Source organism: Octopus sinensis, linkage group LG8 (assembly GCF_006345805.1).
Source record: "Octopus sinensis linkage group LG8, ASM634580v1, whole genome shotgun sequence".
NCBI lineage: Eukaryota > Metazoa > Mollusca > Cephalopoda > Octopoda > Octopodidae > Octopus > Octopus sinensis.
In genome coordinates this window covers 92286934-92313597 of record NC_043004.1, presented here as the reverse complement: position 1 = coordinate 92313597, position 26664 = coordinate 92286934, and the positions used below count along the sequence as shown (strand labels likewise).

Genomic DNA, 26664 nt, shown 5'->3' with positions numbered 1-26664 from the left:
ACACACATACGTTTAGCATTTTGTGTATATTTCTGTCTGTCTGTTTCTCTCTCTCTCTCTTTCTCTCTCTCTCCCTATATATATATATATATATATATATATATTGTGTATGTGTGTATGTGTGTGTGTGGGTACATTAACCAATGTGCCCATTAAAAATGCGGTGGGATGCGTGTGATTTGGCTGGTATTTCTAACATGTCAAGCGCCCGTGTAGCAACTTCCTAATGTTTCCCCCATGCAACTGTATAAAGATTGGCAGTAGAGGAGAGAAATAAGATGATCTGTATTACCATTGCATGTATTTTGTTTAACAAACTAAATTTCTAATAATACTTTTCCGACATCGTTGTTAGAGACAACTCATGTCCAGTCTAGGATGTATAACCCTTCATTATTTTAGCACAATACCAATTATTTGTTCTGTTGTATAATTAAAATTCACAAATAAGGATCATCTAGCTAAAAAGTGAGCTGCCATTTTCTTTTGCTCGGCGTAACACAGAAACTAGATATTCAATAATTAAACAATGTTTTGTTCTTGGTAATCGCAGCCACATAGAATACAGAGGAAGATTCCTTATGGATGCATTTCTTAATGGCTTGATCTGCAAGAGAGGGCCTTACCCATTGCCTTACAGATCTTCCGAGATCGGTAAATTAACGTGGTCGACGTTTCTCTTGAATAGCTGCAATACAGATGCCGCCGAGGGAAAACACAGACGGGGATAGATTTGGATTTCATAGAGCTGATGATTCGGGATGTGAGATTAGGGATCAGTTGGTAATGGAGGCCCAGCGCGGTAGAAATAGTATAAAAGAGGCAAGCCAGATTGAAGGAATAGAGGCTACTGCAATAACTCGGTAAAAGATGAGTAGAACATGATTGTGGGTTAGAGCCTGGAGTGTGTTGATGGGCGGCTTCATGACAGTCAGTAGGGGTGGTCTGCTTCATGTAGCAGTTGTTCTTCATAAGAGACTTTAACATACTTAAAATGGAGACACTATGAAAAGTTGAGTATCGTAATGTATCAGACAACTACCCTTCCCCTCTCCTCCCATCTCCCCGATGTCTTTAGAATAGGGGCTACACAAGCTAATGAGAAATCTTTATATAGCTACTCTATGCAGTTAAAACAGGGACGAAACTTCATCTTTAAAACAATGCCCCTCCAATCCAAATTGCTTGACGGGAGTTCTTCATCTGAAAAGTTCTCCCCCTGTTCACTGGCCATGTAACGAGTTTCCACTTCATTTCTTATACTGATAAAAGGATGGAAATTTGTACGAGAGTATTATAGTTGCTTGAATCCACTTTAATTCATATGCATATATATATATATATATATATATATATATATATATATTATATATATATATATAATATATATATATATATATATATCTCGGTATTTATCGTCTCAACTTTAAGAGTCGAAAGGCAAAGCCATGCTTTGTAGGATTTGAACTCCGAATGTAAAGAGATAGAAATATACGCAACAGAATATTTAATCTGCTGTTTTAGATTTCAGTTAGTGTATCAGGCAGTCACTTGGTCAGTATGTATATCCTACAATAACATTTAACAACAATTAATAACAATCGTTTCTGACATAAACACAAGGTTAGAGACTTATTCAGAAAGGCTATAGTTCATTGAATTGAGTCCCATTATAAAACTTGCGCCTATTTTACCGACTGCAGAAATAGGAAAAGTTGAGTCGCTCCGTTTCTGAAAGGTAGAATCGAATTTTGCTTCTTTTTTTTTATTTATTATGACTCCACCTTCCTTAGCCATGTTGAAAATATTGATATTTGGAAGTAAACTTCTATTTATTTACTTCCTTACTGTAGTTTATTGATTTATCTACTTACATATACATATCTTTTTCTTCCATCTCGTTGAATCTTTTCATTATTTCATCCATCTGACAGAAACTTATGCTGTCTGCGACCTGTTTCCTAGTCAGGCTACTATTATCATATTTTTTTCTCTCTATCGTTATGTCTGACAGTATGTCTACCAGTTAATCAACCATATCACCGTCAGACAGTCCGATTTATACTGAAGTTTATCTTTATATTTTTTCTTTGGATGTGTCTATCGGCAATTGCAAGTCGTCTGTTTTTTAGATATGTTCCAAACTAGTGAAAGCTTCATTTCATTTATTTGGTTGTTTATTTATTCCCATACATTTATTTATTTTCTCCATTCATATCATTTAGTTAGTATATCAGGCAGTCATTCGGTCAGTTTGATTTACAATTCATCTAACATGATAATACCTGTTTGTTAGTCTCTCAACCAGTCCGTCTGTGTATTTCGATCGTTTATCGTAATGTTAACTTCCGCCACAGGAGAGTGTGTTGTCACCCCAAACGGATAAAGAAAATAATTTTCTCTCAATTTTTTTTTTTAAGCAGGTTTAAACTAAATAATATGAGTGTAAACATTTTAAAGCGTAATTGAGTAAAGAAAAAAGCAAAACGAACAACTAATTAATGAATACTTGGAGGTTCTCATTCAAGAGGTCAGATTAAACAGATAGAACTAGAGTAAAATCAACGAAAGGAAAAATATTACAAATAAAGAAGAGCGTCTTAATGTGTTAAAGTCGCAATAATTTTTAAGGTAAGGGTATAATAATGAATTCTAAGTCCGTCAGATAATCTCTTTTAAAACACTGTCTACCTTTGTACTTTCTCCCTTCAATATGACAGTCAGGCATTGTATATTATCTACTTTATTCGAGTTTCGTTTTATTGAATGACGTATTTATATACTGTTTTATCGCTTTCATTGTATGTGTTTGTGCCTCTCAATCCTTTAGCTGTTATTTACGTCTGCATGAATGTCTGACAGTTATTTCAACTCAAGCGTTGTTAGGCGCTTTAAAGGAAAATCTATCATTGTACTTTCTTAATTCGGTTTGACTGTCAGCCATTATGTGTCGTCTGCTTTATTCATATTCAACTTTACATCTGTTTTTCCTCTGTATGCGCTGTCAACACTTTGACACGACGTCAATCCAAATGTCTGACGATTTGCCAAATCAAACATAACTTAAGCAGACAGATATTTTTTCAATAGGAAAATTCATAGTTCTAATTTATTCATTCAAATTGACAATATAGTCATTAATAGTCATTAGCTTTTTATATTGCATTTTAGTTTCATCAGAAGGAACGTACGACTCCCAAGACCTTCACAGAATTTCGGAGACCTATGAGATTGATGCCCTTAACGACTGCTAAAACTATTGCAAAACAACAGTTGCATAAGAAACATGGGCAGGGAAGGAGTTATGATGTATTGTCGTCTGGGATGTTATGACTGGACATAGTAGTGTGATGGACGGATTGGAAGAATGAAACGTAAATGCCTAAACAGAGGTGGTACAAGATCAATACGCTCCGTAAAACAGAACCCACTGTCCATGTAGTGGAGTGGAGACTGAAGTGTAATTGAATGCCTAATGAATTTAGTGATCTCTCTTTGAATACTGTCTACGAAATCGGTTGGTATAACAACATTATTATCCCAGATGCAAGATATGCACCCCAATGAGAGTTTCACTTCAGCTTTATACAATTACTTGATCTGGAAAGAAAGGCTTGCCTTTGATATACAGTCTTTATTATACGAGTTTGTGTATCCACAAGAGAATTTTTTAATGATGATAAAGCCGAGCTTCTGAAACGATCGCGAGGCTTCCAGTGCGAGTCGTAAATTTAAGCGAGGAAGGTGATGCGATGAATGCTCTACGTATATTTTATCGTAGATTTTCTGAGTATTCCTGTAATTCTGAAGTCAAGTGTTCTGTCTGTATGCCTAACAGTTAATCAAATTAACTATATCTCTATCATACAGACTGAAAAGTCTCTCCGCAAATATTACTCATTCGAACTGAGAGACGGCCATTAAAAGTTGTCCATTATTACTGAAGGACAGTTATTTATTTTGTTACTTTTCTATGCGCGTTTAAGCGATTTTTTTTCAGTCACTTATTCTCCTCCTGTGTCTGACATATAAATCCAATCATATCTCCATCTGTCTGTCTGTTTTACGGCAAATTTGCTGACGTCCTATCTTCCTCATTCGAAATGACAGTCGGCCGTTGAATGTCATTCGCTTTAATCATGTGTCCCACCAGAGTAGAGGACATATTTATACATTTATTTATGCTTACAGTGTTTCAGTGTGAAGGGATGAAGGTGGAGACTGTCAGGCTATGACAGATTATGTGAATGCGTTTCTGAGACTTAATTAAAAACTACGCCGGGCTGTTTTATAGTCAATCTTTCCTTCTACTTCTTTGATTCAACTTGAAAGCCAATCAATGATGTTTCCACGCGCATGCTCCATTTAAAGGATGGTCAAGACGATAAGTCGTTGCATAACAAACGACATGTCAACTGTTCCCATCTTAAGACAGCGTTGACATTGACTATTGAACGTATTTTGGCAAATTCACTTAGGGGTACACACTAGAGAATGGGAGCAACTTGCTGTTGTAGACAGTAACAGAGCGGCAAAAAGTTATTTTGTTAGGTTGCAATGGTGAGCTCAAGTTCTCTTGCAGATTTTTCAAAACCACCTCATTCATGATAATGACAAAAGTTCCTTTTATAGGCAGAGAGCTAGAATTTTGGGGAGAAGGAGACAATCAATTATATTGAAGCAAGTATCTAATTGATACTTTAGTTTCACTTAAATACTTGGAAAGAATGAGAGTCAAAATTGTTATCGGTGGGATTGAACTTAGAATATAAAAAGCCGGGAGAAATACCACGGCTTCAATAATGATAATGATGATTGATTCAATTAATAATTGATGCACAAGGCCGGCAATTTGATGGGGGTAGGGGAATAGTCGATTACATTGGTCCCAGTAGTTGGTGGGTACTTTACTTTATTGCCTTTGAATGAAGGAAGGTTAAAGCTGACCTCGGCAGAAACTGAACTCATAACGAAAAGAGCCAGGAAGCTATCGATATGCGTTTTACGACGTTCTAAAGTTTTTCCCAAACCATAAACCCAATATTGATAATTATAATAAATCATAATGATGCCGGTTTCTGTGTCTTTAAAATCTTATGTCCCTGCCGTAAGGCTTTACTTCCACACACACAAGCTTAATTTAATTCGTCCTTAGTCGAAAGATACCTGTTGTTATGTCCTGTTATTTGCATTTGTATTTGTGTAACATTCTCTGTTTTTTTTTCGTCCTTGCTTTCGTATACATTCGCTGCCTTCTTCCAAGGAATCTAATACTCTTAGCTTAGTTTTTCCTTGGGGCTGGCTAGCTTGGAGCAATCTCGAATATAATCAGCCGAAATTGCAAAGATAATCTGGAGCTCAGCTGAGGATAGTAAACTTCGAATGACCCGTCCTTGTTTTCTTTGTATCGTCTGTCTGGATGTTTTGTTGTACCTTTTTTGTATCACCTAACTCTCTGGATATTTTGCATTCTTGTCCCATTTTTGTATTTTATATATATATATATATATATATATATATATATATATATATATATATATATATATATATATATACACATATATATATATATATATGATAATATTTTGAAGGCAAAAAAGACAGTGATTTTAAACTTTATGCTTATAAGCCGCCATCAGGATGTCAAATAACGGCTAGAGAGCCGAAACTTCGATGTTGATGTCAACCTTTAAAAGTTACCAAGTATGTTGTCTACCAATAAAATATTAAGTGATCCTTCCATTGAATGTTAAATTGTTCTTATATATAATTTCATACAAAAAACAAACAAACAAACATACACACACAAACATACGCACACGCGCACACACACACAAACAAACAAACGAACAAAAATACACACATACACACTCACGGTCTCTACAAGCCTGACGAGATAGGTTTGTTTAACGAGCCTACGAAACTTTAAGTTGCACGGAACCTAATCAACTGTCATTAAATAATATATGCATCTCCTGTCAAAATTTTCTTTCGTTTGTTCACTCATTCGTGCATGTTTGTGTGTTTGTGTGTGTGTGTGTGTGTGTGAGTGTGGTGGGGGAAGAGTTAATTGGATTGGTTTTATTATATCAATGCTAATTATCTCATCGACTCTCGGAAGACGGATAGTAACTTGACTCCAGAAGTCTGTGAAATGAGAGCAAAGGAGCATGCATGGAATATCGTCTGACACTCTACCGTTTCTGCTAACGCACAGCTTTACATAAAAGTAATTACTTTTTTTTCTAAAGCACATTTCGTAATAGAGAAATGGACGATTTGATCGATCCCTGTCCTGGAATGATATTTTAGTTTATCGATCCAGTGTGGATGAAAGGCAACTTCTAGAATATAAAAAAAATATAATTTAATACTACGTAATATTTCGTCCGACACGCTACCAATTCTACCATTTAATGTCCCATTAATGAAACAAGATATTAAAATATGTTACATATTATGAGAATTACAGAAAGAAAATATTGACCACATCCTTTCTGGCTCTCCGGCATTTGCGAAGACAATATATCAACAGATATGACCGTTAGGTTGCTTTTTCAACAAAGTAACAATGTGACTACAACTTAGATACTAAGAGTAAATAGGGTAAGCATACATCACATTCAGATTGTGACAGTCATGTTATCAGAATCAAAATCATTATGATAATCAAAAGTATACCTATCCAGACTGATCAAGACCAGGTCTTAGATAACATTATCAGATATGAGAGACCAACATATTGCACGGAAAGAATCTGAAAATCTCTTAAACTATGCGTTTATAAATTAACAAAATATGAAGACCTTCAAATGGAAATCTGACAGAAGAGAATATAAATGGCAGCCATAATAATCGCTGAAGTAGGTACGATAAAGAATGTCTATTAATAAAATAAAATAAAATACTTCCGACTTGACACATTTACACAAGAACACAACCCAAGAAATGGCTACATGAAACGCAACCAAAGCCACCCATAAAACAGGAACATGGAGGTTTACGTTGGTAGTTCAGTGAAAGTTCATATGAAATTATTGAAATCAAATAATTAAGATAGACATAACAATGATGATTGTCGTGAAAATACCTGTTTGATTTTCTTCATTTTTTTTATAGTACTGATTTCATCATTTTGTTGTCTATTCCCATTCTCAGCAGCGCAGAATTGTATTTAAACAAAAGCATATGACTTACCTAAAAGAGAAAGAGAAGAAAAAAAAAACATTAAAACATTTAGTACAAATAAATTATTCAAAGTCATTGAATTATTTCTTTTTTTTTTCAATTTAATGTTTTCCATTCAAATGTTTAAAAATATAATGTCACCTTGGATAGGAAGTATGCCTATCGCAGAGGAAATTGAAGTTTCAGAGGAAATTGAAGCTAAAACTTCAGTCGTCAAGCTTACCGTATGTTATACACGACGTTGTATTTTAATGGTAGTGAGGTCGAACATTAATATAAGTCGGTTTATAAGCGATGTGCTTGTGGCTAGTTGGCGGTCGTGCTCAGTTACTGACGATGACACCAACAAGGGTCGAAATGTATGTACATCAGTTCTCTCTATTTCTGCCGACGAACATTTTGTAGACGTATTGTTTAAATTCGTTGTAACTTACAGTACTAAATCTGTAAATATGTCCTGTACTGCATTGCAACAATGAAACAAAACACTGTTTAAACATCAATAGTTTGCTGGTTAATCTCGCTGTCAAGTAACTGTTCAAAATGCAAATTCGCTTATCCAGTTTATATTAGCCTCTAATATTTTTGCCTTTATAGCAAATATATTTGTAGAGAGTTAAATGTGTTAAACAACTACTGGCGGTGATTTCAACGAAAGTTGAAACAAATCCAAATAGAGACACGTAGTCAAAGACAATTTTTTTTAAAAGTCTGTTAACACAAAATTCTTTAACTTCAAGATTTCATTTCACAAAAAAAAAAATTAACTTGCCACATAAGCTTGATGTCTAGCCTATAACGAGCTACAGCACAGCAAAATATAAAAATATGTGACCACTCTGTTCTTAGCAGAGACAAAGATTAACGCACAAAGGCAGATTCTACCATAATTCTATCTTATTTATTTATGATATGAATAAATGAAAATAGTCACATTACCAACGCCTAATTTTTCTGTTATGTACCTCTAAGAGAGAACTTTTATTCATACATATAAACTCAGACACACATACATATGAACATACATACGTACACACACATACACACACACACACACATAAATGTACATGCATATATATATATATATATATATATATATATATATATACTTACATATATACATATGTATAGATAATTATATGCATACATATATATGTATGTACACACACATAGACACACACGCACAAATGCATACACACAAAACGCACACATATGTATTTACATACATACATGTATATAAAGAATAAGTCCTGGGGTCGATTTGCTCGACTAAAGGTGGTGCTCCAGCATAGCTACAGTCACATGACTGAAACAAGTAAAAGAATAAAAGAATATTTGTATTTACCTACATATATATACATACATATTTACACACATACACACATATGCATTTATTTATTTATATATACAGGGTGTGATGAATAAATTGTCGCCATTTCATATTTTCAATACAAAATGGTAGCTCGGAAAACTCACTCTGATCGTTCTGATAAGAAACGAACTGCTTAATTTGTTGGAGAGATCCAGGTCGTGATTAACAACGATCCTTCCAAGTCAATCAGGTCCATCGCGAAGGACAAGGAGTGTCTGAGTTTCTTATCAGGCAGGTAGTGCATGAAGACATTCAGTATTCGTTATACAAGATGAGAAAAGGCCAGTTTTTATCCCAAGGCATCAGGGACAAGAGGAAAGACCCCGCTACGAAGGTTTTGAACAAACTCAAGCATCCCCTCAAACCGAACATTCCTTTGTTTTTCTCAAACGAGAAAAATTTCTGCGAGGATCAGATGATAAACACACAGAACAACTTTTGGCTTGTCGTGTCCCCAAAACAAATACCGAGAATAATAAAAATCGAACATTCAGTCAACATCATGGTGTTTGGAGTGATGACCAATGATGGCAAGTTATGCCTCCATTCATCTTCCCATACGGCCTCAGACTCAACACAGCGCCTGGAGGAGGTAGTGCTGTCCTGGGTCAAGAGGATGGCTGCTGGAAGACCTTACGTCTAGCAACAGGACTCTGCACCATGGCACACGAGCAGGAGGACCCAGTCATGGCTGTCAGATAATTTGTGCGACCACATCACTCTTATCATCTGGCCATCTAACTAATCAGACTGCAAGCCCCTTGAGTATTATGTGCGGGGCTCAGTTGAGCAAGAGATCTAGAAAGGTCCTTGTAACACCAAAGATGAACTGAAGGCAAGGATTATGTCAGAAATTCATCAACTTAAACGAGGGGACCGTCCAAAGGAGTTGCAGTAATTTCCAAAGTCGTCTGGAAGCCGTAGTTGAAGCAAATGGCGAGTATATTGACTAAATTTAGTCTTTAGTATTTCAAGGTATTTTTATATAATTCTGATATATATATATATATACATAGACTGTTAAAATGAAATGTCAGTATCATTTTCATTTTTTAATTTAGACGTCAATATATTCACCGCACCATGTATACACACACACACATACCGAGAACAAACAGGAATACTTATTGCTATATAGATTTTATATCGCTTTGCTTTGTTTTCTTTCCTCCCAAGAGGTATTAGTTCCATCTGAGTACGCTGACATTGTGTGAAAAGAGACAAGAACAGGCAAAACTGCTGATTAAGGCTTTCATCCAGATGGTAATGTATATCGACAAGTCAATCGGCAAGTTGTGTATTAATAAATACATTCACTCATACACGTACACGAAACACACACATACTCAGTCAATCACCCACTCACACACACTTTGCGTACTCATACACACATGCACATACATTCGCACACGTGTTGCGCGCACAAACGCTCGTACACGTGCCTATATAATTAAAAAGCAAGCACACAAGCATGTACAAAAGAGACATATTCACGCGTTATATGAATACAAAATTATCTTAACAAAAGAAAAAGAAAAAATCTATGTACAAAAATAAACTCACACTTAAATATATACATTCTCGAATCTATTTTGATTTACAAAAGATTTTTCAATTTCCTAATGACCGGCTACGAATAAGAAGTTAAATAAACCCCATGGTAATATATATATATATATGTGTGTGTGTGTGTGTGTGTGTGTGTGTGTGTGTGTGTGTATTTGTGTGTGTGTGTATGTATATATGTATGTATATATATATATATATATATATATATATATATATATATATATACACACACACACACACACGTGCTCACACATACACACACACCAGCACGCACTCAGAATTTGCGACCAAATTTAGTCACTTCAGTAAGTAGCTATTGAACCAGAAGCTTACGCCATTACTTGATGAATGGATCAATACTTAACAGTTTACCAAGCACAAAACTCTTTCTTGTTCACCCCCTCCTTTTCACTCAACACAACCAGCACAAACAGTCTTTGTCTCTGCGGCACAATGGGGGATATTGCTATTGGTACTCCTTCAATTATCTGCTGTCAAATTTTTACTTCTAAGTGTTTTTTTGTCAGTCTACGAAAAATGACACTCAAATAGCAAGTTCTGCCACGTGTCTAGCAACAGTTCATACTGCCTTGCATTACCAGTTCGATTGTCCTACTTTATTTCTGATGCCTTATGGAATATAGAGCTCCTGGATAGTGTGGTGGTCTTTGGAACTTATTAGGACCTATACGTTATGCAGTCTCCAACCGACTGCATTTTGTTACGAACCACCTCCATGCTCATCCCATATCTGTACTTTTGCTAAGGTGGCAAAATGTCAAGTATCAATGCTTGTGAAAATATTTCTACTTGTGATCCAGAATCTACTTACTCTTGAGACTTGCTCTGCGTTACCAGTCCCATAACGGCTATGTCGCTCTAGTTGTACTATCTCTTCACATGATCCTGGTTCTTCAGGAAGAACCACCCGCTTCTCTAAACATTGCTCGGTTGAGCGAGCACATGTTGGATCCCACTTTTGCCAGGGCTCTATCTAACCTTTCTTTTGAGAGAATGTGGATTCTTTTTCTTTAGTTTTAAAACTACAGAATTTACTGATATTGTAACTTCATAAGAGATACTCTGAGAAACCACACGACTGAAACCTAATAACGCATACATAAAATTACAAAATCAGCTAGCCCCTATCACTGAATACACCTCAATTCTAGAAATACATAAAAACAACATCATGCTTATACCCACCCCGTAGTCACAAAGAAGTAACTATTATATAATTGTCACAAAATTAATCTTTAAAAATTGTCTTCTCACAATTTTTGGACAAATTTATCGCGCAGGAAACCATTGTTCTTTTCCACATAGGCGCAGGAGTGGCTGTGTGGTAAGTAGCTTGCTAACCAACCACATGGTTCCGGGTTCAGTCCCACTGCGTGGCATCTTGGGCAAGTGTCTTCTGCTATAGCCCCGGGCCGACCAATGCCTTGTGGGTGGATTTGGTAGACGGAAACTGAAAGAAGCCTGTCGTATATATGTATATATATATATATATGTATGTGTGTGTGTGTGTATATGTTTGTGTGTCTGTGTTTGTCCCCCTAGCATTGCTTGACAACCGATGCTGGTGTGTTTACGTCCCCGTCACTTAGCGGTTCGGCAAAGAGACCGATAAAATAAGTACTGGGCTTACAAAGAATAAGTCCTGGGGTCGATTTGCTCGACTAAAGGCGGTGCTCCAGCATGGCTGCAGTCAAATGACCGAAACAAGTAAAAGAGTAAAAGAGTAATACCTCCTTCATTCTTTTTCAAATTCTTTAAATGGTTCGAATCTCTTTACTCCCTTTTATCAACAATGCTTGCTATAGATAGAATATTTATTATTAGTGTTGGTGCTATCGTCACTGGTCGTGATGTTTATTCTTTGTTCCTATTCAAATTAATAGTTTCAACATTATTGTGTGTATGTGTGTGCGGGCGTGCGTATGAGTATGTGTGAGTGAATTCTAATTTGCAAACGCAAGTGTCTGAGCATGAGACTCTGCCTGTTTGGTAATTACATATTTTAAAAATTTCCTTTCATGCTTGGAAATAATTTCAGTGTGCAATATCTTTTTCTTTTTTGTTGCTTTCTTGTTTTCGCGTTATCGTAACTAATGTTACCACGACTATAGTTAGCAACACATATTGGTTGCTAAATATTACATATTGACTATGGTAGAAATATGTATTGCTTAAATAATGTTCAGATGTAACTTTTATTCCAACTCTGGATGAAATAGTGCGATCTAAGTTAAAATGTATCAAATATTCGTTCAGTGATCTTTGTTAGAATTACTTTTCCACTGGAGCTCTGACATTGAAGTCTGTTTACTTGAACATCGAAAACAGCAACGCTTCCTTCCCTTCTCTTGCAACTCTCCTTCTCCCCTTTCCCTTCCTCCATCCCTTCTTCTTCTTTTTCTTCTTCCTCTTCTTCTATGTTTTTTCTCCAGAAAACATACGAGGATTTCATTGGTCTTCCTTTTCTTTTTAAATAAACCTTTTGAATCTTTGAGTTCGACATTTTTTCGGTGGGTTGAGACTACTCGGCCAAGCGATAGGCATGACTATCATCACATCACATTGCCAAACACTTGCGGCCTCTACATGCTTATGGGCTTGTTTGTTAAAAATACCGATATCATTATCGTTATCTTTATCATCATCATCATCATCATCATCATCATCATCATCATCATTATCATCATCGTCGTCGTCATCAACGTATCCATCCCCAACACAATAATCGTTATTATCAGCAGAAATAGCACCACAATAGCAACAGCAGCAGCTTTATATTTGTCGTCGTCATCAATACAATCATCATCATAATTATCATCATTATCACAACCAGAAATACAACAAGCATATCTGTCATCCTCCTCCTCCTCATCATCATCATCATCAATATGATTATTATCTTCATCACGAGTGAAGACGCGTGGTTTAATGGATAGTCGGCTCGCGATCGTAAGGTCCTGAGTTCGATTCCCGGCAGTACGTTGTGTCATTGAGCAAGAGATTTTATTTCATGTTGCTCCAGTTCACTCAACTGGCTAAAATTCAAAGGGCCGCTCTCGTAACATTCCGTGTTGCGCTGAATCTCTCCGAGAACTACGTTAAGAATAAACAAACGCGTCTGTGGAATGCTCAACCACTTGCACATTAGTTTCACGATCAGGATAAATTGGAGCACTCGGCGTCGTAAGCAACGGAGGGCCTAATCTACATCACGACGACGACCACCACCACCATCACCACCACAAGCATCACCACCACCACCACCACCACCACCACCACCACCACCACCACCATCACCACCATCACAACCACAAACACCACCACCACCACCACTACCACCACCACCACAACCACCACCACCATCACCACCACCACAACCACAAACACCACCACCACAACCACAACACCACCACCACCACCGCAACCACCACCACCACCATCACCACCACCACAACCACAACACCACCACCACCACCACTACCACCACCACCACAACCACCACCACCATCACCACCACCACAACCACAAACACCACCACCACAACCACAAACACCACCACCACCACCGCAACACCACCACCACCATCACACCACCACAACCACCACCACCACAACCACCACCACCACAACCACAAACACCACCACCACCACCACCACCACACCACCACCATCACCACCACCACAACCACAAACACCACCACCACCACCACTACCACCACCACCACAACCACCACCACCACCACCACCACCACCACAACCACAAACACCACCACCACAACCACAAACACCACCACCACCACCACCGCAACCACCACCACCACCATCACCACCACCACAACCACCACCACCACCACCACCACTACAACAACCACCACCACCACCATCACAACCACAAACAACACGACGACGACGACGACCACCACCACCATCACCACCACCACCACTACCACCACCACCACAACCACCACCACCACAACCACCACCACCATCACCACCACCACAACCACAACCACCTCCACCATGTCAATCATTACCAACGGTAACGGCATCTCCACAGCTATCCTTATATCGTCTCGTTTTCTGTTATCACCCCAATTAAACCTTACGCCAATATTATTAATTAAGAATTCTTTGATCAACGCTCGATTCTATATCACATTCTCTTTTTTATTTCAACACAATCCAAGGGACACACCCAGCTGAGCACAGGCACGCTGCTGATACAGAAGTAAGTGGAGTACTGGGAATCCAAACAGGGATACCTCAACAGACGAACATTTTTACGGGTCTACACAAATACTCAAGTACATACATATATGTATGTATACCTATATACATAATACGTACATACACAAATGAACATGCATGCATATAAAGCTGAGCGAATGCTTACATGTGTGTGTGAATGTGTGTGAGTTTTTGCATGTGTGCGTGTGCGTATGTGTGTGTGTTTGTGAGGAGCGTGGGATCTATCGTAGCCCAAAATACGCCCACTAGACATTGTCCATATGTGCCTATACAATTCTGCTCCTCACTTTGTTTCTCCCCCATATGTGTGTGTATGCGTGTGTGTGTGTGTGTGTGGTGTGTGTACATATAATATATATATATATATAATTGATATAGGATAACATTTTTTTCGGGAAAAGAATTTTATCAATGGCCAGCATATCAAAAAATGCCTTTGAAGGTAAAATTTATACATAATTTACAAGAGGGGAAAATTTCTTGTAAACTAACCCCGAAATTGGACCAATACGGTACTAACGAATTTTTTAGAGATTTCAATCGGTTTGTTTCGAGCCGCATAAATTTAATGTATATATATATATATATATATAGGAGAGTTTACGAAAAAAACAAATGACGAAGACAGGTGATGTACAAAACAAACAGATGTATTAGTATAACGCTCAGGAAAAGAAAAAGTCTTTTACGTTTCGAGCCTACGCTCTTCTACAGAAAGGGACATAGAAAAAGCAAGGAGAGAAACAAGGAGAGAAAAATATGTGTGTAGTGGCTAACGATCTATCATGGCGATATATATATATAATATACATGGCCGCACATATATTTATATATATATATATATATATATATATATATACTATGTTATAATAAAAACAATTTTGCATTTAACTGAAGGATTACCCAACGCTTTCGACAGAGAAGAAATTTATTATTCTTCAACAAGAATAGTATTGAGAGTAACTTCCAAGTTTCGGCCAGTCCCACCTACGTACATACACACACAAACACACACACACACGCACACACACACACATACAGATAATATACAATGTAACAAGATTGAATTTGAAAACATGCAAATAATTCTACTTACCCAATAACTATACAGACAAGGAAAAAACCCAACAACAACAAACAATTAAGAATTAAACAAAACAACACAAAAAAAACCACGCAGACACACAAAAGCCCTCTGAACAATGCCTATATATATATATATATATATATATATATATATATATATATATATATATACATAAATTATTAGAGAGTTACCACTATGTGGATAGCTCTAGTGCTAAAAATAGCTCCGTTAGTATAGCCACAGAAAAGATGTTTCCAAGTAGAAATAACATTACATTTAACGGAAGGAAAGTGAAACATAACGAAGAAATAGATTGACCCTGAACAATTGTTTCATTGCTAAATTAATGGTATTATTAAATTAATATCAATTTTTCACCCTCATTTATAAATATATATATATATATATATATATATATATATATATATATATATATATATATATATATATATATACGTATATGCAAGTATAAAGAAAAATGGCGATTGTATGGATCCACAGATAAAGAAATACATATGTAGACGTGTATAGACATGCAGAAAATATCTAATCTCTATATTCATGTATGTTGGTCTGTGTATGAGAGTGAGGCTGACCAAGAGAGAAAGAGATGTATCTGTACATGTGTACATATAAGTGTGTATAGAGATACGTGTGTGCGTGTACACATGTGTGTGTGTAAATATATATTATACATATACATACATACATACATACATACATACATACATACATACACACACACACACACACACACACACACACACACACACACACATAAATGTATATACCTATACAAGTGATACCGACACTCGCCCCGCACACAATCATTCGCTCGTCTTTAAAATAGCAAATTCAGTTATGATATCGGATTTTATATATGCTGAGTAGGTTGCATATAATAAATTTGTATGTACGTTTCATGCAGATGTTATAGTGAACCGTTATAGATCACATCTATGATGAAAGGCATCCCAAGCTTGACCACCTCTTTTGTTTGGTGGGGAGGCTATCTGCTAGGTAGACTGCTAAATTGATTAATAAATTGGTGTTTATACATAAAGTTTCTCGAATTATCAACATAGAGACTTTTATAAGTATCAAATACAATATTTTAATGTGAACAAATGTATTTTGTTAAGACTAGTTGATAATTGACTGCCTTTTCTAGCAGATTATTTATACAGCATTTAAGCTTAATATCTCCTAGATCCATAACATCTAGAAGAAATTGGAAATATTGAAAAGGAAAAATAAAAAACATACGAATACTTACATATACGAACGTATGCCTATATTTATATGCACGTATGCATCATGGCCAGTTCAAAATGTTGTATTTATATATATATATATATATGTATTTATGTTTCTCCTCTGTGTGTATTCTACTGACGAGGCAAAGCATTCATAAATGCAAAGTCAGAAATCCGGATCTAGAATTATCCAGTAATTTTGTACTAGTTTCATCTTGTCTCTTTATTTTCTCTCCGTGTTGATATATGGACAATTAAGGTGGTATTAGAGTCAGATCATGGCTGCTATTTTCAGCATGGTGGTATCTCGTAGATACCCTAATTAATATATATATATATATACACTTAATTTTGTAGTACTTAATTTTGTCTGTAAGCCTGGTCCTTATGCTTTCAGTATGTTTTACACAGTTACGAGGAAGAAAGCAAACCACCACGGGTTGCCAAGCTGTGGGGGGAAACAAACACAGCTACATACACACACGCGCGCGCACAGACATACAGACATGCACACACACAAACACGCACGTACACCTACACGTATGCACAATGGGCTTCTTTCAGTTTGCACCTATTAAATCCACTCACAAGGTTTTTTTGTCGGCCCAGGGACAAAGTAAAAGGCACTTGCTCAAAGGACCGCACTATGGAACTGAATCCGAAACCACCTAGATGCAAAGCGAGCTTCTTGAAGACACACCCATGCTGGGATAAGCATATCTTGACAAATGTCCCACGGACAGCCTTCGATTGTTTCTATGCAAAAAGGTTTTCAACCTAATTTTAACATATCATTAAATGCACTTGGAGATTCAGTTCCCAAAAGCCACACACACACACGTCTTATTTCTATCTATCTATCTATCTATCTATCTATCTATCTATCTATCTATCTATCTATATATATATGGAGAGTTTACGAAAACAACAAAAGACGAAGACAGGTGGTGTACAAAAACAGATGTATTAGTATAACGCTCAGGAATAGAAAAAGTCTTTTACGTTTCGAGCCTACGCTCTTCTACAGAAAGGGACACAGGAAAAACAAGGATATACATATATATCCCCGAAGGACCTAAGAGACCTGCATGTTGGTGGATGTAGGTGTTTTCAAAACGAAACTGGATCTCTTACTGTCAAATGTCCCAGATGAACCAACTTCACAGAAGAAGGTGCAGATGAGAGTAGCGACATCAAACTCCCTTATGCAACAAGTGTTAATTTCTAAAAAGAATATATATATAATCTTTTATTCTTGTACATGCTGGAACATCACCTTTAGACGAACAAATCGACCTTAGGACTTATTCTTTGTTAGCTTAGTACTTTTTCTATGACTCTCTATATATGTTTATATAGTTATGTACAACCATATTTATCTTGTTCGAATAGTCTGCACTACTTGTCACGAGAAATTCTCACGGAAATTCTCCATAAAACAGTATGGATATAAAGATTTAAGAAAGTAAGATTTAATACACACACAATGTTAGTATATATATATATATATATATATATATATATAGAGAGAGAGAGAGAGTGGTTGTATAATGTCAACATAACGTGACAATCCCGTAAAGGGAATTACACCACCGCTATTTAGCCCTAGCGGTGGTGTAATTCCCTTTACGGGATTGTCACGTTATGTTGACATTATACAACCCCTCTATCGCTCCACCACCGCTCATGTCTCTTTGAGACATTTAGAAATTCAATATTATATATATATATGTGTGTGTGTGTGTGTGTGTGTGTGTGTGTGTGTGTGTATGTATGTATGTATGTATGTATGTATGTATGTATGTATGTATGTATCAATAGCCTAGTGCTATCAGCATGCAAAACTAAATGCAATACCAATTAAATACATTGGACATGGAGGGATTGCAATACCAGAGACACAGTCAATGCAAAAACTGGGCATTTACATGAGTATTGATGCACCCTTCCATGTGCATGCTGCTATGTTGGCAATGAAATGCAGGCAGCTGACCGGATAGATTCTTAGAAGTTTTAGAACAAGAGATCGAGAAACCACGATAGTCATCCGGAGGACATTTGTAGTGAGCCACTTTGATTATTGCTTCCAGCTATGGTCACCAACGAGTTCCAAATTAATTACAGAACTTGAGACAATCCAACGAAGCTGCGCGAAAAGATAGCCTCTATGCAGCATATAAGCTACTGGGGACCACAGCTCTTTAATATCTTCTCGAAGGACCTGAGAGAACTGCATGGGGTGGATGTAGGTGTTTTTAAAACGAAAGTGGATCTCTTACTGTCAAGTGTCCCAGATGAACCAACTTCACAGTAGGAGATGCATATGAGGGCAGCCGCATCAAACTCCCTCATGCACCAAATGTCAATTTTTAAAAAGAATTTCGTGAAGTAAAATTATGTATCAACACCAAATGGCGGTGCCCCAGCATGGCCACAGTTCATGAGCTGAAACTAGATCAAATCAAATCAAATAATTTCTCTCTCTCTCTCTCTCTCTCTCTCTCTCTGTCTGTCTCTCCCTGTGTCTGTCTCTCTCTGTGTCTGTCTCTCTCTGTGTCTGTCTCTCTCTCTCTCTCTGTCTCTCTGTATCTGTCTCTCTGTCTCTGTCTGTCTGTCTGTCTGTCTGTCTGTCTGTCTGTCTGTCTGTCTGTCTGTCTGTCTGTCTGTCTGTCTGTCTCTCTCTCTCTCTCTCTCTCTCTCTCTCTCTCTCTCTCTCTATATATATATATATATATATATATATATATATATATATAAGCATTTGTTTTCATAAGTAGTATCACCTTGCTCTAGGCAGGCGGCAGAACAGAGAATATATCGTTTGATCAAATTGATGTTATTAAAAACGTAAACATGATAAACCATATCGGGCATTAACGCCTCTTTGACCAGCCTCAGTGAAGGCACCTTTACGGTCTATAAATAATTCCATATGTTCCATATATAAAGCAATATTATTTTATTGACAGCTGCACTAGTCTTTGCACTTAAGGTGAATGAAACAAGAGCAAAAACACGAAAAGCCAAAGTGAAAGTAAAAACAAAAAGCAGAATCGTAAACAAATAATAATAATAATAATAATATAATAATAATAATAATAAGTGTCACTTTGATGGCATGAACTGCTCTCTCACTCAATAATAATAATAATAATAATAATAATGATAATAATAATAATATTAATAATAATAATGTGAATAATATATATAATAATAAATATATTAGTATAATATATGTAAAAAAGATGGAAATGTAAAAAAATTAATAATGATGATGATGGTGATGATGAAGCAATGTTGTTTTGTATTTTCTAACCTTATTCGCAATAATATTCACACACAGAGAGATGTGTGTGCATTATATACATACACCTGATATATATCCGCAATATTATACATATATATATATGTGTGTATGTGTGTGTGTGTGTGTGTGTGTGTGTGTGTGTGTATGTGTGTGTGTATATATATGTGTGTGTATATATGCGTATATATATATATATATATATATATATATATATATATTTATATATACATATATATACACGCACACATATATATATACATATATATACACACACACATATATATATATATATTACCACGCACACATATACATACACACATGTATCTTGTTTACTTCCATATTTGTTACAATATTGTTTCTCTTATATATCTATATATTTATTTCCATATTTATCTTTCCACACATATACATGCGTACGCCTGTGTATATGTGCGCGTGTTTACCTTTCCGTGTTTGTATGTGTATGTGTACCAGTGTGTGTGCTTTTGTACACTTGTATGTGTTTGCATTTCTCCCCCCCCCTCTCTCTCTGTGGAGTGTATCAATGTGTGTCTATGCGTTTCGATTAGGACTTTTCATAACACGAAATTTGGCAAGTTCATATTTATGTATCGGGTGTTGCTACTTTGTCGGATAATAAATATATTTAGACGGTAACCCTTTTAACGCCCAATAGTTGTGCCAATTATCCTCACCATCATCACCATTATTATCATCTTCATCTTTACCATCTTCTTCATCATTAATATAGCTGTTGTTATTTTTTATTACTTTTGGCCTTCCTCTCCCTGTTTTCTCTTCTCTTTTTCCTTTCTTCCTCTTCATTTCGATTTGGAATAAAAAATGTGGGTAGAAAGGTAACTTCTGTCGTCCTGTAATTTTTTTGAAAAGTTGAAAAGAGCACCTTATATGACCTCACAGAATTGGCCTGCTCACTGCGTACATAAAGGTCAAACACATCTTGTAGAGGGCGCTTAATTTTAGCCATTAGATCAATTTGGGACCTGTAAAGTTCCATGATGGTTCCGTGAAGGTTTCAAGAAATTGCCTCCATGTTGGAACGACTAATTCCACTTCCGTTTACACTGTGATATTTTCATGTCTCGTTTCTCGTACTCAGTTTTGTAAACCTCTATTGTAAACCTCTATTTTTATAAATTTGTCCCTATAATCTCCACTCGTTTTGTTTACCCATGGTACTGGATATAAACAGATATAAGCGAACAATTGCCTGTGCCTCGAGTGGGTCAGTACACCAGGATTGTATTAGTGCGTTCAGTACTTTTCAGGGAAAGTCATGTTATTTAGTACTTGAAACTAGAATTGCATTTTAGATGCATGAGGGGACCAAGTGGTTAGTCCATATGCGAAATCATAGAATACCTGCTCCATACATACCTATTGGATCTTCTGAATACGCCAATGTAGAAATGAACAATCAGTATGTGTCTTTTAGACACTAGTTAGATAAAGAGTTCTCTAGGTTCTCAATTAGATTTTATATAGAAATGAACATTGCCTTCTACCAAAATAGTCTAAATGTTGATGATTAAATGCTCCTCACCTAACATAACGAATTTCTCCCCAATTCCATCACTTGCTGACAGTTTTACCTATTAAACATTATGGTAAACAACATGATAAAAAATTCTGTTGCACTTTAGGCAGCACCGATCATCATAGAGCTTCTGTCCGCTTATTTCATTATTGCCCACAAGGAGCTAAACATAGAGGGGACAAACAAGGACAGACAAGGGGATTATGTCGATTACATCGATCCTAGTGCGTAACTGGTACTTAATTTATCGACCCTGAAATGATGAAAGGCAAAGTCGACATCGGCGGAATTTGAACTCAGAACGTAACGGCAGACGAAATACCTATTTCTTTACTACCCACAAGAGGCTAAACACAGAGGGGACAAACAAGGACAGACAAAGGGATTAAGTCGATTACATCGACCCCAGTGCGTCACTGGTACTTGATTTATCGACCCCGAAATGATGAAAAGCAAAGTCGACATCGATGGAATTTGAACTCAGAACGTAACGGCAGACGAAAATACCGCTAAGCATTTCGCCCGGCGTGCTAACGTTTCTGCCAGCTACTGTCCTCTGCCAAACGTTCCTAAGAATTGTGGCTCATTCATTCAGGAACACCACCGTATGTCTGTTGAATGCAGCCTGTAACACCGAGGAAATTATTTAAGAAGAATAAGTAAAATTTGTGGGTGAAAACATGAACACCAACCTAAAATGATACACCAGATTGACTGAATGACCCTTTAACTGAAGTTATTTCAACCACGTCTCATTTAGAAACATCAAAAAAACGGAATACTACTAAACTTGCAAGTTACATCAAACAATTAAAAGAAAACTGGTACAGACTTTGATAACAGCTGAAGAATCGCAGACTATGGAAGAAAGCAAGCCAGAGATGAAGGCTTTGCACTGTAGACAGAAGGGTAATTCTAACAAAATCCTGGGAAACAAGCATCTCCACAGAAAAGCAGAGCAATTCCCCCCTTTCTATAGGTGAAAGTAAATTCATACTCGGATACTGGAAAACGACCCCATCGGTCTTATATGCCTCTGTTAAAGTATTAGTGCACACGGCCCTTGTGTTTCTCCAAGTAAAACCACCTGTTTTCCGTTCTTCTCTACAATTCTTGTCCTTTTCCTTCTCTTTCCTCCTTCATCGCTCCTCTTTTCTCCCTCTCTTTCCTCCTTCATCGTTCCCCCTTCCTCCCTCTCTCTCCTCCTTCATCGCTTCCCCTTTCTCTTGCACTTCCTCCACGCTCTTTTCTCGCTCCCTCTCTCTCTGCCTTTCTTTTCACATTTCTCTTCATCTTTTCCCACTATTCCCCGTCTTTTATTCTTGCTTTCCTCCTCCTTCCGTCACCATTTTTCTCCAGCTTTCTACTCCTACCTCTCTACCTCCTCAGTTATCTCCTTATAGTACATGGCTGTGAATAAGCAATCATATGTACGAAAGCATGTATGTGTTTATACATATACATATACATAAATTCATTTGTATGTGATTGTGTGTGTGTGATGTATATGTACTTTTATAATCTATAAGTGTTTTATAATTTCCTTATTCACAAAATACGCATTATGCATATTAGCTATATATGTATGCGTGTGTGTATATATGTATTTATATATGTATGTATGTATGTATGTATGTATGTATGTATGTACGTACGTATGTATGTATGTATGTGTGTATGTGTGTATGTGTGTGTATGTATGTATGTATGTATGTATGTATGTATGTATGTATGTATGTATGTAAGTATGTATGTATGTGTGTATGTATATGCGAATACTTCCATATGTATTGGCTGCATTTGTAAAAAGTAGTTTGCATTATGCTATTATTCTAAACCCCATTCTTACGGTAATCACAGTTGAAGAAAAAATCAATGCAATTGAATATTCATACGAAGAACTCCCATAAAGATTTCACGCTCTGTATTCTCATATAGAATCTAACAAAAATGGAATGCTGACACTTATTTATATCACCAGCTTTTGTTAATAGCAATGTAATTACAGCAAAGATAATATGGAGTTTTGTCATTGAAATACTGGGAATTTTTTAACGAAAAACAACTATTTTGCGCAAATCTGTTATTCATTTTCTCTCGATTCAGCAGTTAATATTTCTTTCTTGGAGCACCGGATTTCGAAGCACTTAAAGGTATGAATAATAACATGTAAATTTTGGGCTGAAAAATCCTTTAGATAAAAAAAAAATCGAAGGTTGCCCATCTAACACGAATCCACACCTCCTGTAGACGTAACTAATATTTTAATTGGATATGTGGGTTCATGTCCCACAGTCAGCCGACGTCTTAATACGAAAGGGGTTTTTGAACCCAATATTCACATGCCATTAGTTTTATGTGCTTTGGGATCCACTCTTCCAAAACAGAATTATTTCACGTTGTCTCGAAACGTATAAAATTCTTATGACGTCAATTTTCAATGTTTATATTATTATATTTTGGTGTACCAGCCATGCACTTAACTCACCTTTAATGCCTGTCTCTGATTCAAATTCTGCATTTGTATAAGCTAGAAGTTGCTATAATATAATATAATAAGTGGTTTATTTTATATTTAATGTCTTTCGCTGTAGTTCTGAGAGTAACTATTAGTTATATAGTTACTGACAATGACTTGTTAGTGTTTGTGTTGCTTGAAAGTCCTGAGTAGTGGTAAGAAATTCCCAAGGTCCATATTCGAATGTAGATCATAGATGAGAGATCATAGATAGATCTGAGGATAAAAGGTATTCTCAGAAGTGCCACATTCCACAGGTTGTTCCAGCTGAGACACTTCTGGAAAGCACCTTTCCACATCATCTACTGGTCCTGTTGGCTCTACTGTACTATCTTCAGGATTCGTATTGCATCTTCTTCCTTTTCTAAAATCAGACCTTTCCTCATCTTTCCCGGGTCGCTGTCCATCTTTCCATTTTTGTTACGCACCCCCAGACCATGTCTATTGACCTGAGTGTGTCCCAATATTTCTCTGATCGTAAGGCTTTCCTTTACTGCATCCGCCACCTCCTGGACTTTCCATTTTCTGTCTGTCTGTCTTCAGCTAGGGCCGGATCGACCTTATAATATGGGTGCAGTGTGGAATAATGCTATTTTCAGACATAAATGTGCCTCGAAATGGCATATGTGATCGCATACTGTGTGACATACTATGGGGTGGGGGTTTGCAGGAGTTTGGATTTATGGGCATCATCTAGTTATGCGAAGTCTTTATGCGAATGTCTAGATCTTTGTGTTCGGTTCAATGGTGCTGAGTCAAAACGCTCAACGTGAACTCCGGCAGGAGGCATATCGTCACTTTGCCTTTTCGTAATTTTAATGGAAGGCATTGACATGCTCAGACGTTTGTGGAAGCTGTATCACAATCGTTGGTTAGTGAATCCGTTGGCTGATATTTGCAGGCGACATGGTGCTACTTTGCCCATCAGAAGATGGTTATCCTTATTTAATATCCAACAATTTCAGGACAAACCCTTCTAAAGAACTGAATTTGCAACTAAAAAGAAAAAGTTGATTCTCTTCATGCACATTCGTAGTATGTCACAAATAAGTCAGAACGTTGCAATGAAGAGTGAAATACATAAATGCACGTAGCAATGGTGTCGGCTGGAGGAAGCAATACGCGATGCGACTCTTAGATTGTGAAGTCTGAATGTGATCGATGTCAATGAGAGCAGAATTTCTGAGACACGCTCGCTCCTTGAGCATGTGCTTTTTTACAAGAAGACACTTAGAGGCATACATATATACATAACATACATAAGCAAAACATACACATTTGCACTTATACATACATACACACATACATACATACATACATACATACATACATACATACATACATACATACATACATGTATATATACATATAAAAAAATACCCTGTTGTTGATGTTGCAATTCCAATGAAGGAGCCTTGACTCTAAGTTGGAAACTAACTTTGTCTCTATAGGCAAGAAAGCTTGAAATAAAACTGAATAATGACATGAATACATACATACATACATACATACATACATACATACATACATACATACATACATTGGGGCTGCTTGACTGGGCACTTGATGAGATCCGAGCCATTGATGTCAAAACCTGAAAAATACTGACACGCACACATAATTTCCACCTAAACATTGACGTAGACTGCCTGTACTCAAAACGAAAACAAGGTGGCAGAGGCTTAACATCGATCCAAAATGTCGCATCATATCCCTTCGGCAAGATCTTTTAACCACCAAGTGTCGAAGTGCATTCCTTGAACAAGTTTGCATACAATAGGCTGATAACATCATAAGACTTGAGAGGCAGCTCCTTGAGTAACACTCTTTGTCTGATAACCTAGAATACATTCCCAAAGAAGTCGCACGAATCTACCGCAACGTATCATCAGACGAAAGGGTGAGACAATATGAGCAGAAGACGATGCATGGACATGTTAGTATAAAGCTATGTGATGATAGTAACATCAGACATCAAATAAGTTTATCATGGATGAGTAGCCGGATTATTACCTCCCACTTTGAAGGGTATGCGTTTGCAATCCAGGAACAAGAAATACCAACCATGTACCTGTGCACAAAAGGGATAGAGATGCAGAAAAAGCAGTAAAATGTGACAACCGATGCAGACTTTGTGGAGTTAACAGCGAAGGTATCAGCCACATCGTAAGCAGTTGTCCGAAAATGTCATTACGGTACTATCTACCGATGAGACATGACGTTCTGGAAAGGACACTCTATCTATAATGAAATCCGTCAGAAGGATAATCTCAAGGACAAAGAAATAACAATCCATAATATGGTAGAAGCCATAGCCGCTCATGATAAAAAGAAATAGTGATGGAATGTACTAATGAAGACCTCAATAAAATATAAGCACAGCAGACCTGATATAATGATTTGGGATAGAGAAGAGAAACTATGCACAGCTTTGGAAATTAACTGCCCAGAGGATGTAACATAAAGATGAAGACCAGTTAAAAAGAGAACACCTATGCTGAACTATTGAGAAATCTACAGTTACTCTATCTAGATTACAAG

General features: G+C 36.8%; 1 protein-coding gene across 4 annotated transcripts in view; it reads right to left on the bottom strand.

Moving 5' to 3' along the window:
• The window catches only part of LOC115215246 (potassium voltage-gated channel protein egl-36), a 351927-nt gene that overhangs the window by 199691 nt on the left and 125572 nt on the right, over positions 1-26664 (bottom strand). The window contains exon 2 of one of the 4 annotated variants that reach the window (XM_029784487.2): positions 7116-7197. The exons of 2 other annotated variants lie outside the window; for them this stretch is intronic. In XM_029784487.2, coding sequence (XP_029640347.2) covers positions 7175-7197 — 23 coding nt within the window. In that variant the 3' untranslated portion in view covers positions 7116-7174. Of the gene's footprint in view, positions 1-7115; positions 7198-22177; positions 22231-26664 lie in introns of those variants that run through there. One more of the 4 variants, XM_036505595.1, reaches the window with a different exon arrangement.